We start from the raw sequence: 14,669 nt of genomic DNA on the forward strand, positions 1-14,669 counted from the left end.
CTTGAAGATCTGACCAAAAAAGCTATTCCTCAAAGAAAAAAGTCAGTAAGATTGATAAATCCCTAGCCAGATTAATTACAGAAAAAGAGGAAGATAAAAATTACCACTATCAGAAATGAAAGATGGTATCACCATAGATTTTACAGATAGAACCATATGTGTGTGTGTGTCTGTGTCTGTGTGTGTCTCTGTGTGTTTATTAAAAGGAATTGGCTCACGCAATTATGAAAATTGACACATCCCAAGATCTACAATGGTGAGTCAGCAAGCTGGAGGCTCAGAAGAGCTGATGATGTAGTCCCAGTCTGAGTTCAAGGCCTGAGAAACAAGGGAACCATGGTGTGGCTCCAGTTTAAAGAACTGGAAGCTTGAGACCCAAGAAGAGCTGAGATTTCAGTTGCAATCCAAAGGCAGTCAGGCAGGAGGAATTTTCTCTTACTTGGGAGACAGTCAGCCTTTTTATCCTACTCAGGCCCTCAACTGATTGTATGAGCCCTACCCACATTCAGGAGGCCCATCTGCTTTATTCATTCTATTGACTTAAATATTAAACTCATCTAAAAACATTCTCATAGACTACCTTGAATAATGTTTGACCAAATATCTGGGCACCTAATGGCCCAGTCAAGTTGACCATCATGGGATAAATATACAAAATCAATTGTGGTATTATATATTAGAAAGAAATAATCAGAAATGCATATTGATAAAAAGTACTATTCATTATAGCATCAAAAACATGAAATACTAAAGGGTAAATTCAACAAAAATGTGCAAGATCTGCACATAGAAGCTATAAAATATTACTGAAAGGTATTTTTAAAGAACTAAAAAAATGGAGAGATATACAGGCATACCTTGGACATTTTGCTGGTTTCAGTTCCAGACCACCACAATAAAGCAAATACCACATGAAAGCAAGTCGTGTAATTTAAAAAAAAAAAAAAAAAAGGATAACCAAAAAAAAAAAAGAAAAAAAAACAGCAAGTCACGTGAATTGTTCAGTTTCTCAGTGCACATGAAAGTTAGGTTTACACTGCAGTGTAGTCTATAGTGTGCAATAACATTATGTCTAAAAAAATGTACATGCCTTAACTTTTAAATACTTTATTGCTAAAAAATGTTAACCATCCTCTAAGCCTTCAGTGAGACATAACCTTTTTGCTGGTGGAGGGTCCTGCCTCAGTGTTGACAGATTCTGACTGGTCAGACAGTGGTTGATGAAAGTTGGGGTTCGTGTGGCAATTTCTTTAAAAAGGTAACAATGATGTTTGCCATATTTGTTGACTCTTCCTTTCAGGAATAATTTCTCTGTAGCATGAAATGCTATTTCAGAGCATTTTACCCACAATAGAACTTCTTTCAAAGTTTAAGTTAACTCTCTCAAACCCTGCCACTGCTTTCTCAACTAAGTTTGCGTACTGTTCTAAATCTTCGTTGTCGTTTCAGCATCTTCACCAGGAGTAGATTCCACCTCAAGAAACCACCTTCCTAGCTCACACATAGGAAGCAGCTCCTCCTGTGTGAAGGCTTTATCTGTAAGTGCAGCAGTTCGGTCATATCTCCGGCTCCACTTCTAATTACAGTTCTCATGCCGTTCCCGCCACATCTGCAGCTACACCCTCCAGTGCAGTCGTGAATCCCTTCAAGTCATCCATGAGGGCTGGAATCAACTTCTTCCAGACTCCTGTTGATGTCCATCATCTGACCTCTTCCCGTGAATCATGAATGATCTCAGTGGCACCTAGAATGGTGAATCTTTTCCAGAAAGTTTCAGAGCCCTCAGAGGAACTGCTATCTATGGCAGCTATGGCCTTATGAAGTGTGTGCTGTGCTGTGCTGTGGTCAATGGCTTAGTCGTGTCCTGCTCTTTGTGACCCCATGGACTGTTGCCTGCCAGGCTCCTCTGTCCATGGAATTCTCCAGGCAAGAATACTGGAGTGGGTTGCCATGCCCCCCTCCAGGGCATCTTCCCAACCCAGGGATGGAACCCAGGTATCCCACATTGCAGGCAGATTCTTTACCATCTGAGCCACCAGGGAAGCCCCTATGAAGTATATTTCTTCAGTAATAAGACTTGAAAGTCAAATGCTCCTTGATACATGGGCAGAATGGATGTGCCTTAGCAGCATGTAAACAACTTTAATCTCCTTGTCCGTCTGCATCAGAGACCTTGGGTGACTAGGTGCATCATCGATGAGCAGGAATATTTTGAAAGGTATCTTTTTCCTGAGCAGTAGGTCTCAATAGTGGGCTTAAAATATTCAGTGAACCATTTTGCAAATAGATATGCTGTCATCCAGGCTTTGTTGTCCATTTACAGAACACACGCAGAGTAGATGTAGCATAATTCTTTTAGATGATAAATGAGCACTGGCTTCAACTTCAAGCCACCAGCTGCATTAGCCCCTAAAAAGAGAATCAGCCTGTCCTTTGAAGCTTTGAAGCCAGGCCCTTACTTCTACTCTCTGGCTATAAAGTTCTAGATAGAATCTTCTTCCAAAAGAAAGCTGTTTCCTCTACATTGAAAATCTGTCCTTCAGTGCAGCCACCCTCATGAATTATCTGAGCTGAATCTTCTGGACAACTTGCTGCAGCTTTTACTCCAGCCCTTGATGCTTCGCTTTGCATTTTGATGTTATAAAATGGCTTCTCTCATTAAACCTCATGAACCAACCTCTGCTGGCTTCAAACTTCTCTTCTGCAGTTTCTGCAGCTCTCTCAGCCTGCACAGAGCTGAAGAGGGTTGGGGTCTTGCTCTGGAGGAGGCCTTGCCTTAAGGGAATGGTATGGCTGGTTTGATCTTCCACCCAGACCACTAAAACTTTCTTTGTATCTGCAATGAAGCTGTTGTGCTTCCTTATCATTTGTGTGCTCACTGTAGAACTTTTCATTTCCTTCAAGAACTTTCCTTCGCATTCACAGCTTGACTGTTTGGCACAACAGGCCCAGCTTTCAACCCACCTTGGCTTTTGACATGCCTTCCTCACTTAGCTTAATCATTTCTACATTTTGATTTAAAGTGAGAGATGTGTAACTCTTCCTTTCACTTGAACACTTAAGAGGCCACTGGAGGGTTATTAACCGACCTAATTTCAATACTGTTGTGTTTCAGAGACAAGGGAGGTCCCAGCAGAGGGAGAGGGATGGAGGAGTGCTGGTCAGTGGAACAGTCAGAACACCCACAACACTTAGGCATTAAGTTTTCTGTCTTGCATGGGCGTAGTCCTTGGTGTCCCAAAGCAATTACAATAGTAACATGAAAGACCACTGAACAAAGATCACCACAACAAAGATGATAATTTTGTAGTCAATGAAGCAGAAGTAGATGTTTTTCTGGAATTCCCTTGCTTTTTCTATGATCCAACAGATGTTGGCAATTTGATCTCTGGTTTCTCTGCCTTTTCTAAATCCAGCTTGTACCTCTAGAAGTCCATGGTTCACATACTGCTGAAGCCTAGCTTGAGGGATTTTGAGCATAGCAAATAGAAGGGAAAAATTGGAAGCAGTGACAGATTTTCTTTTCTTGGGCTCCAAAATCACTGCAGACACTGACTGGAGCCATAAAACAAAAAGAAGCTTACTCCTTGGAAGAAAAGCTATGACAAACCTAGACAGCATATTAAAAAGCAGAGATATCACTTTGTCAACAAAGGTCCATATGATCAAAGTTGTGGTTTTTCCAATATTCACGTATGGATGTGAGAGTTAGACCATAAAGAAGGCTGAAAGCCCAAGAATTGATGCTTTTGAACTGTGGTGCTGGAGAAGACTCTTGAGAGTCCCTTGGATGGCAAGGAGATCAAACCAGTCAATCCTAAAGGCAATCAACCCTGAGTATTCACTGGAAGGACTGATGTTGACACTGAAGCTCCAAAACTCCGGTAACCTGATGCACGGAGCTGACTCACTGGAAAAGACATTGATGCTAGGAAAGATTGAAGGCAAAAGGAAAAGGGGGCAATATGAGGTGGTTAGATAGCATCACCAACACAATGGACAAGAATTTGAGCAAACTCCTGGAGATATTTCCCCCGGCAATCTTGATTCCAGTTTGTGATTTATCCTGCCCAGCATTTCATATGATGTACTCTGCATGTAGAACCAGACATGGAACAATGGACTGGTTCCAAATAGGAAAAGGAGTACATCCAGGCTGTATATTGTCACCCTGCTTATTTAAATCATATGCAGAGTACATCATGTGAAATGCTGGGCTGGATGAAGCACAAGCTGGAATCAAGATTGCTGGGAGAAATATCAATAACCTCAGATATGCAGATGACCCCACCTTTATGGCAAAAAGCAAAGAGGAACTGAAGAGCCTCTTGATGAAAGTGAAAGAGGAGAGTGAAAAACCTGGCTTAAAATTCAACATTCAAAAAACGAACATCATGGCATTCAGTCCCATCACTTCATGCAAATAGATGGGACACAATGGAAACAATGGAGAGATTATTTTCCAAACAAATGGAGAGACTGTTTTCTTGGGCTCCAAAATCACTGCAGATGGTGACTGCAGCCATGGAATTAAAAGACACTTGCTCCTTGGAAGAAAAGCAATGACCAACCTAGACAGCATATTAAAAAGCAGAGACATTATTTTGCTGACAAAGATCCATCTAGTCAAAGCTATGGTTTTTCCAGTAGTCATTTATGGATGTGAGAGCTGGACCATAAAGAAAGCTGAGCACTGAAAAATTAATGCTTTTGAACTGTGGTGTTGGAGAAGATTCTTGAGCATCCCTTGGACTGCAAAGAGATCAAACCATTCAATCTTAAAGGAAATCAGTCCTGAATAATCATTGGAAGGACTGATGCTGAATCCAAAGCTCCATTTAATGAGAAAGAACTTGGCCACTTGATGAGAAGAATGGACTCATTGGAAAAGACCCTGATGCTGGGAAAGATTGAAGGCAGGAGGAGAAGGGGATGACAGAAGATGAGATAGTTGGATGGCATCACTGACTCAACTGACATGAGTTTGAGCAAGCTCCTTGAATTGGCGATGGCCAGAGAAGCCTGGTGTGCTGCAGTCCATGGGTCCCAAAGAGCTGGACTTGACTGAGCAACTGAGCTGAACTGAACTCTGCATATAAGTTAAATAAGCAGGGTGACAATATACAGCCTTGACATTGTCCTTTCCCAATTTTGAACCAGTCAGTTGTTCCACGTTCAGTTCTAACTGTTGCTTCTTGTCCTGCATACAGGTTTCTCAGGAGACAGGTAAGGTGGTCTGGTATTCCCATCTCCACAGTTTACTTTCCAGAATTTTCCACAGTTTATTGTGATCCACACAGTCAAAGGCTTTAGTGTAGTCAATGAAGCAGAATTGCAGCCTTGTCATGGCAGAGAGGCCTGCATAACTTAATGAAGCTATGAGCCATGCCTTGCAGGGCCATCCAGGATGGGTGGGTCATAGTGAAAAGTTCTGACAGAATGTAATCCACTGGAGGAAGGAAGGACACCCCCTCCCCTTTCATGGATCATGTCTGCAAAACATGTACCAAAAAAGTCTGGTATCCAGAATACACAACTCAATCATAAGATGATAAGCTACTCACTTATTTAAATGGTCAAAAGATGTGTACAGACAGGGCCCCGGACCCCAGGAGCATGGGCACACTCTCCTCCTGCTGCTGCTGGCTGGATGCAGAAGCTGGGCCCTGACCACCCTCCCCAGCGGCCAACCCCACACTCCTGCCTGCTCCTCACCCTCCTCACCATTCAGGTAGTAGCTCCTCCTGGTTCGGTCCCCGGAGGGCAGGCTGCTTTCTGAGAAGCACACCTTTTTGGGCCGGCCCACATCCCGGGTCTCCATCAGGGTCTTCTCCATCAGCGGGTCCTGCAAGGGGCTCAGAAGTGGGGACAGCTTTCGGTCAGAGCCTCGGGGGACATGCAGTTCCGGGGAGCTGAGGAAAGCCTTGAAGGGCACCTGTGAGGACGTCACACAGCCCGGGGAGGCATCATCCTCGCTGGAGACGGGGGCGTGTGAGCACAGCAGGTCTTCCAGGGAGGACTGCAGCTGGGAGGGTGCATCAGGGCCGCTGGCGAACCTTCCAAAGTCTGGAACTGGGGCAGGGAGGGAGGAAGAAGCTGTGAGGTGGAGGCTCCTGGAGCACCCATGTCTTACAGAGACCCTGCTCCCAGCTCTAACACCTGTCCCCACTTCCCCTCTGGAGGAGGCAATGGATCCCAGGACACCAGCAGCTCCAGGTCCAGAGGCATATCACGTGTGTGGCCTCCAACACAATGTGTCCACACACTGTGACAGTGACTTATATGTGCATCTTAAATTTTACATAAGTGGTATCATCCAGCACCTTTTATTATGAAACTTCTCTTTTTGAGATTTATCCATGATGAGTGTATCATTGGGTAGCTCTATTGTTCACTTAACCATCTCCTGACACACGTGCATACATGGGCACACATCTGCACATACATGCACACACACATGGATTTTTTTCATCCACCCGCCCTGATGCACATGGCACTGTTGCCAGTATTCCTTGTAAAAGCAGAGCAGTGATCAGCATCCCTCATGTGTGTCCCCTGCCAGACTTATGGTCCAGGAACTGTCAGGAAGTCACAGCGGTGAGGCAGCAAAGGCCCCCGGTGCTTGTTCTTCCTCTAGCTCAGTCCCAGGAGCCTGGTCCCCTTTGCTCAGGACTCACATATTCCCAGGGGAGGTGGGCCATCCCAGCCATGGGCAGGGGCCGGGAAAACTCTACTCGTGGGCTTCGGGAAGAGCCATATCTGTGACCTAATTTTAAAGGGATTATTGTGTGGTCAGGCGTGTTTGCACTTCACTTTTAGTTTCTATTTAGTGAATTGAAATTCCCTTCTGTTATTCCCAAGCCCTAATAAAGTTGTGTTAAACATAAAACAATTTTTTTAATCCTCAGTCAAAACCTTCAAGCCACATTATAATAAAACTATAAATGAATCAGAGTCAATAGAAAACCCCATCTCCTCAAAATTGAAAACATTCTCAGGACTTCCCCAGCAGTCCAGTGGTTAAGAACTCACCTTGCAATGCAAGGGTTGTGGGTTCAATTCCTAGTCAGCGAACTAAGATCTCACATACTGCAGAACAACTTAGTCCACCACACAACTAGAAAGCCCAAGTGCCACAACTAAGACCAAAAAATATATACATATTAGAAAAAAAATTATCTTCAGTAATGATCAGATCAAGGAGAAAATAAAAATAGGAAAAATGATTATTGAGAAATAATGAAAATCAGAACACTAGGTATATTGACATCAATACATTTAAAACTGTATCTAAAGTGAAATTAGCAACTTAAATCCTTTAATTACTTCTAAAACATCATCAAAAAATTAAACATTCATATAGGAATGAACTCTTGAAGAAAGCAAAGTTTAGAGAATAATAAAAATGGCAGCAGAAATAAACTTGAAACAGTTCTACAAAAAGTCCAATAAGATAGTGAAACTGTGGAAAGCTACTTTAGAGAAACAGAAAACAAAAGAATTAAATTGAAAATGAGAAAAGCCAGATAAGAATGACCAGGAAGATAATGTTTAAATTTATAAAAGATAATGTTTAAATTTATAAAAGATAATATCCAATTGAATATTAATTGAAAACTTTAATAAAGGAGAGATCATTTGGGAAGCTATTTTCAATGACTCAATAAGAAGTAGAAAACCTGCACAGATGAATAAGCAAAAAAGAAAAACCTAGAAGTTATAGAATTATAGGCAAAGGGCTGAAGGCCTGGGTGGTTGGTGGATGAGTTCTTTCACATCCCCAAACAATTCACAACCCCTGCATCATATGAATGAGGCTAGAACACTGAAAAAATTAAATGATGCTTCATTATTAAGCTTATAAATTGTCACAACTCTGATAACAAATCCCTGAAAAGACAACCCACAGAAAGAAAACCACAGCCCAGATTCACATAGGAATCAGAGAAAACAGAGTCCAGAGATCCTGAGTGAAGCCCCAGCCAAACAGATGCCACAGCAAACAGCTCAGGCCCAGAACCAGGAGTCTCTCAACAACACAGCGGAACAAGACCCCACAGGCCAGTGGGGACGCAGCCGAGGGCACTTTGGCCACTACAGAAGTGAGGTCACCAAATCTTAACAAAATGAGCCCTTCTTCAATTTTGTTGTTGTTGTTGCTCTTTAAAAATAAGGACTAGAAGGCTTTTCCCCAGCACCCAGCCTACACCCCCACCCCCGATACCTGGACAGACAGGGCTGTCCACTGCCGACCACCCACCAGAAGGATGAGTGGGGAGCCTGTCAAGGCCAAAAGTCCTGGGATTCCTGAGGAAGACAGACAGAAACGAGCGTACGAGCTGCCGTTGTTCCGTTGCTAAGATGTGTCCAACTCTTTGCGACCCCATGGGCTGTAGCCCGCCAGGCTCCTCTGTCCGTGGGAATTCTCCAGGCAAGAATATTGGAGTGGGTTGCCATTCCCTTCTCCAGGGGATCTTCCTGAACCAGGGATTGAGCCCTTGTCTCCTGCTTGGCAGGTGGATTCTTTACCACTGAGCCACCAGGGAAGCCCATCTGAGCTGCCAACCCCATGTAAAAGTCTGTAAACAGCAGCTACAGAACTCAGAAAACATGGAAAAAAGAACTGGAAAACTTAGCAGAACAAAAATAGCTCAGGGAGGGACTGGATAGTGAATTCCCTGGTGGTCTAGTGGTTAGGGCTCCACGCTCTCACTGCCCAGGGCCTGGGTTCAACCCCTGGTCAGGAAACTAAGAACCAGCATGCCTGGTGGCCAAAAGTAAAAATAAAAATATAAAGTAAGCAAACTATGATAAGGGGCCTGGATATAGGCTAAATATTTACAAATCAACAGATTTCCAAAACACAGCAACGCAGATAACTGAAAACACAGTGGAAAAAGAAATCCCATCCATGATTGCAATAAGTAACATAAAGTGCTCCAGGAATAAGCCAATTAATGTGAAAGATTTATGTGAGAAATGGCTAAAGAGACTTAAAGAAACAGAGTCTTAATAGAGCTGCAGGGGATGCTCTCACCCTCCGGGCAAATATAAGAAAAAGAGACGTGAAAATAATTACCCTGCCTCCGAGCCAGTGATTCTACCTTTAGGGAAACATACCCTAAGAAAATAACTCTGAATATAAAATGCTTTTGCTGTGGTATTTACTTCAGGGTTGGAGAAGGAAATGACAACCCACTCCAGTATTCTTGCCTGGAGAATTCCATGGAGAGAGGAGCCTTGCAGGTTATGGTCCAAGGGGTCACAAGAGTCAGACGCAACTGAGCAACTAACACTAACTTCAGGGTAAGAGAAAAGAACTGTCATTTCAAACATAAGGAGAATTCATTAAATTCTGGTTCATCTGATTCTGGAATATTACACAGCTATTTAGAATGTATTTATAACAATACAAAAGCAGCTGTATCGTGATGGTAAAGGGAAGAGGCAAAGAGAACACTCAGAAACTACTTTAAATCTCTGGACACTCCACGCAGGAGAAGGAGTCCAGGCAACAGTGGAGGCTCCGAGATGCCAGGGGCTCAGGCAGCAGGGTGATCCAAAGGAAACTGGCCTGGGAGGGGAGGGCCTGGGACGGCCAAGGCCCCCCACCCCACCCTGTCCCTCAGAACATGTGGCCTCAGAAGATGCTGGCGGGGCTTGGCTCCCTCCCACGGTGACACCAGCTGTGGGAAAGGTGCAGGTGGAGAGGCCGCAGCCCTTTGGAGAGGGTCCCAGGGTCCATGTCAGCACTTGAGCTGCACGTGGCCTTTGACCCAAGGATTCCTGGACAGCCCCTCATCAGCAGGCCACAGGGGTTCCTGTGAAGCCCCCGTGGCTGCTGGAAGATGGAGGAGCACTCCTGTCATGGGGACCAGACTTAAGGGCTGGTGGTGAACCCGCAGGGAACAGTGCAAGCCCTCCAGGAGATGACCGATGGTCAAGGATGGAAGATGGACGGCTGGGGAGTCAGTGCAGAATGGCTCCACCCTGGCCGTATAAACTGAGGATCCTGGGATACACACGCAAACAGCTACCAAAACTTCAGAGAGAAGCCAGAGTCGACGTGGACAGCGGCTGCCGCTGGGAGTGGGGCCAGGAGCCTGCAGTAGTCACGCTCACCCCAAGTGATCTTGCTTAGTGAGGACAATACATTTTTAAAGCTCATCCTGTGCAACTTCCCTGGTGGCTTGGTGGTAAAGAATCCGAGGGCCAATGCAGGGACAGAAGTTCCATCCCTGGTCCGGAAAGATCCCACACGCTGCAGAGCAACTACGCCCGTGCACCACAGCTACTGAAGCCTGTGCTCTAGAGCCCAAGAGTCGCTGAGCCCGTGCACCCAGACCCTGTGCGCCACAACAACAAAAGCCACTGCAACGAGAAGCCTGCAGCCTAAATAAATAAATAAATAAACCACATCTGGTTTCTAAAGCAAACCCTGAGCCGCTGCTGTGTGCAGTTCCCGTCCGTCTGAAATCTCGAGCTCCGCTGCGGAACTCCTACCGATTCTCCAAGTCCAGCCCCAAGGCCAAGGTTGCACTCTGGGGACAGAGGTGGCTCTGAGGATGGCGGGGGCCCATCAGCCCACACCCTGCAACAGGGGCTCCAAGGCCTTTCTTTGGAAGGCTTGAGGCCTCGGGCTGGCCAGGGGCTGGGGCTCCTCCTGGGCATCCAGGAGGATCTGAGCTTGCCCATGGGTGGGATGCTGGCCATGCCCCAGAAACAGCCTGACTGTACCCTGATGGGGATCAGCGCAGCCTGAGCAAAGGCCTGCACCTCACCTGAAGCCCACCTACCAGCCTGGCCAGTCCGCCGATCACACAGACAGCTCTGTGCCCTGAAGGTTCAGTTCAGTCGCTCAGTCCTGTCCAGCTCCTTGCGACCCCATGGACTGCAGCACGCCAGGCCTCCCTGTCCATCACCAACTCCCAGAGTTCACTCAAACTCATGTCCATTGAGTCAGTGATGCCATCCAACTATCTCATCCTTTGTCATCCCCTTCTTCTCCCACCTTCAACCTTTCCCAGCATCAGGGTCTTTTCAAATGAGTCAGTTCTTCACATTAGGTGGCCAAAGTATTGGAGCTTCAGCTTTAGCACCAGTCCTTCCAATGAATATTCAGGACTGATTTCCTTTAGGATGGACTGGTTGGATCTCCTTGCAGTCCAAGGGACTCTCAAGGGTCTTCTCCAACACCATAGTTCAAAAGCATCAATTCTTTGGCACTCAGCTTTCTTTATAGTCCAACTCTCACATCCATACATGATTACTGAAAAAACCATAGCTTTGACTAGATGGACCTTTGGTGGCAAAGTAATGTCTCTGCTTTTTAATATGCTATCTAGGTTGGTCATAGGTTTCTTCCAAGAAGTAAGCGTCTTTTAACTTCATGGCTGCAATCACCATCTGCAGTGATTTTGGAGCCCTCAAAAATAAAATCTGCCACTTTTGCACTGTTTCCCCACCTATTTGCCATGAAGTGATGGGACCAGATGCCATGATCTTAGTTTTCTGAATGTTGAGTTCTAAGCCAATTTTTTCACTCTCCTCTTTCACTTTCATCAAGAGGCTCTTTAGTTCTTCTTCACTTTCTGCCATAAGGGTGGTGTCATCTGCATATCTGAGGTTATTGGTATTTCTCCCAGCAATCTTGATTCCAGCTTGTGTTTCAGCAAAGCTCAATTCTTAGGACAAATGGCCACAGAGCAGACCGAAGCACATGATTGTTGGCAGTGGTCACAGCGCAGACAAGGCCTTGGGGACAAGTGCCTCAGGCAGCCACTGCCTAGCAGGCATTCCTCGTAGGCTGAAGAGGTGGCACAGACCCTCTGCGGGGCATCATGTCAGGGACACAGCACCGAGAGACAGGCGCCCCTCTACCCACGGTCACCCGGGGACATTGTGTGTCTTGGCCACGGGCAGAGCTGAAGACAGGGCCCCAGGCTCCTCCAGCTGCTCCCCCTCTACCCGCCGTACTGCCCCCCGCCCCCATGAGGACCCTGCTTGGCTGAGCTCCCTCCTCAAGGCCCACCCTGAGGCTGAAGGTATGGAGATGCCATGAGGGACCCTCGCACACCGGGACATGCTTGCTCACAGGGTCTGCTTGCTCAGGGCAGGAGGTGACCACACCCAACATTCAGGAGGTGACCACATCCAGAGCGGGTCCCAGAGCAGCCGAGCATCCCACTGGGAACCAGCAGTAGCTCTGAAAGAAGCTTCAACAGAGGAAAACATCTCACTCCAGGTGCACAACTTATCCTGAGAAGACAGCTGGTCTGTGGGCACGGGCATTGCCAGGGGTGGGCATGGGCAATGCCAGGGCAAGGGCTAGGGTGTGGACTCCACCCGCCCTGCTGGGCAGTGAGTGATCATCACTTCCGGGAACACGGAGCTCACCTGGTCACAGGGCCCATGGTCCACATCCCAGCCACTCAGACCAAGGTCACAGCGCCAACTACACCCTAAGTCACACTTCCTACATACAAAAACTTTCAAGCAGAGCCAGCTACCTTCATAGAAAGTGTCTTGGCCTCTGATGGGGCTCCCACGGGGCGAGCTGGGTGACCGCTCCACGCTTACTTCCTGTCTGTGACCCACAGGTCTCTCTCCTAGGCAGGGTCCTTCCCTCTCCGGGCACAGCCGTTGGCCAGTTATGGTGGGCACAGCTGCCCTGGCCGAGGGCTGGGCATGCCCGGCTGGCCAGCCCCCAGGAGAGCAAAGTTGCACACAGCCTGGCCCCACCATCCCCTGGGCTGGCCTCAGTGGACCTGCTTTAAGCCTCTGTGGCCGCACCTCGGCGGCCACCATGGACAGAGCCCCACTAGCCCAAGTGGGTCACCCACCTGCCCACCCACCTTCCAGCCCCAGCTCACCTGTGCTCCCCGGGGAGCAGGCCTCAGGGTAGGCGGGCGCCTTGGGGAAGAGAAAGTCACGGCCCCCGCGCCCACAGCTCTCCTGGCAGCTCTCGCTCAGCAGTCGCTTCAGCATCTGGTTCTCCTTCATGAGACGCACCTGCTTCTTGAGGTCAGCATTCTCGCTCATGAGCCTGTTCATCAGCTCGCTGCCCTCAGCCATGGCCAGTCCTCTGTCACGTGTGGGCCTGCGGCCCCATGGAGATGGAAAATCAGAGCCCACGGGCGCTCCAGAAACGCCAAGAACCCCAAGTTCCACCGGCCTTCCGCAGCCTTGTGATGTCGCCCTTAAAGCGGCAGTGTCTCGGCCACGGTGAGCAGAGGGGCGGGGACAGGAGGTTGGGGATGGGGCGCCTCACGGGGTGGGCTTCCTAGCAAGGGAACAGCACAGGCCCGAGGCCGAGGCCAGAATGTTCCAGCAGGTTCCGAACAGCCAGAAATCCGGGCTGCAGGAGTATCCACAGGCCTGGGGGAGGGGAGCTCCGCCTTCATTGAGTGACTCAAGGACCCCCTTCCCCTGCCCCCGGCCCCTCAACTGCAGGTCACCTGCAGGGTCCTGGAGGCAGGCAGGCCGGCCTGGAGCTGGGGCTGTCTGACCTGCAGACGTGGATGACGTAGCCCCAGGATGCACGCCTGAGGAAGAGGAGGCCATGGGCACAAGGGAGACAGGCCTGGGAGTGCCCGTCAACTGCCCCCACAGCCCATGGAGCTCTGGCGGGCTCTCAGAGGCTGGCAGTCGGAGGACACCTGCTGACTGCACTCCCCTGGTCCTCAGGGTCCTGGCAGCCTGTCTGCATCCCCACACTGAATGCCAGCACTGAGCATCTGGGACACTGGCCAGTATCGGACCTGAGGACCCCCAGCCAGGGCAGGGCCGTCTGGACAATCCCACGCAGAGTCCTGCCCAAGTTCCAGTCCTCAAGCAGTGTGACCTCGACCTCCGTAAGGCCCGCCCCCAACTATCTACCTGGGAAGTACACCAAGTCAGTAGTTTCCTGGCCCCACGGGCAGCAGACAGGCCTGCTCCTCCTGAGGACATGAGCCCCAACAGGAGCATCGAGTCCTCTCTCCCCTCCTGCTGACATCTAGGGCTCCCCCTGGCAGCGAGGGCTGGGGTGGGGTGGGAGGACCCTCCAGCAGAACACACCTTCAACTCCCCCCAGACTAATAACTTAGTGCAAGGTCACCACAGGAAGACAGAGCCCTGGGTAGGGCTTGCAGAGAAATGATACTAAATCCCAACTGTCCCTCTCACATCCTGAGACAGAGCAGATGGGACAGTGGAAACATGGACGGCGCCCATTGAGGAAGGCTGGAGGCAGTGCCCTACAGACTCGAGAATTAGGCAGGGGGGCACGAGTAGCTCCACTCTGCTGGCACCCCCCCTCACATTTAAAATGCCATTTTCTTTCCCACCCCAAGAAAACCCTCTCAGCCACGGACCTGGAGACATCCTGCCAGTTTCCTGGTCATGATGCAGTTCCCTTCTAACACATCACATTCAGCTTGCTAATATTTTAAGTATTTTCTATATTCATGAGGGAAATTGATCTGTATCTTTTTTTGTGATATCCTGTTTACTATCAAGGTCATATTGATCTTATACAATGAGTTGCAAAGAGTTCCCTCCTCTCTTTTCTGTATGCTGTGTTAGATTGCTATTTCTCTCTTAAATGTTTAATAAATTCACCAGCAAAGCCATGAGAGCCTAGAGTTTTCTTCTGGGAAAGTTTCTGATATAATTTTTTAACTATCAAT

The 14,669-nt window shown here is 48.0% G+C and overlaps 1 protein-coding gene across 2 annotated transcripts in view; it reads right to left on the bottom strand.

The window, feature by feature from the left end:
• Positions 1-13,168, bottom strand: part of SPATC1L (spermatogenesis and centriole associated 1 like) — a 16,914-nt gene extending 3,746 nt beyond the window's left edge. Inside the window, exons 1-3 of one of the 2 annotated variants that reach the window (XM_020876982.2) lie at positions 12,873-13,168; positions 5,936-6,072; positions 5,725-5,845 (exon numbers count right to left, since the gene is read on the bottom strand). In XM_020876982.2, the coding sequence (XP_020732641.2) occupies positions 5,725-5,845; positions 5,936-6,072; positions 12,873-13,074 (460 nt within the window). In that variant the 5' untranslated portion in view covers positions 13,075-13,168. Of the gene's footprint in view, positions 1-5,724; positions 6,073-12,872 lie in introns of both variants that reach the window. The other variant, XM_020876974.2, reaches the window with a different exon arrangement.
• Positions 13,169-14,669: the final 1,501 nt, after the last annotated feature.

This window comes from Odocoileus virginianus, chromosome 4, assembly GCF_023699985.2.
Source record: "Odocoileus virginianus isolate 20LAN1187 ecotype Illinois chromosome 4, Ovbor_1.2, whole genome shotgun sequence".
NCBI lineage: Eukaryota > Metazoa > Chordata > Mammalia > Artiodactyla > Cervidae > Odocoileus > Odocoileus virginianus.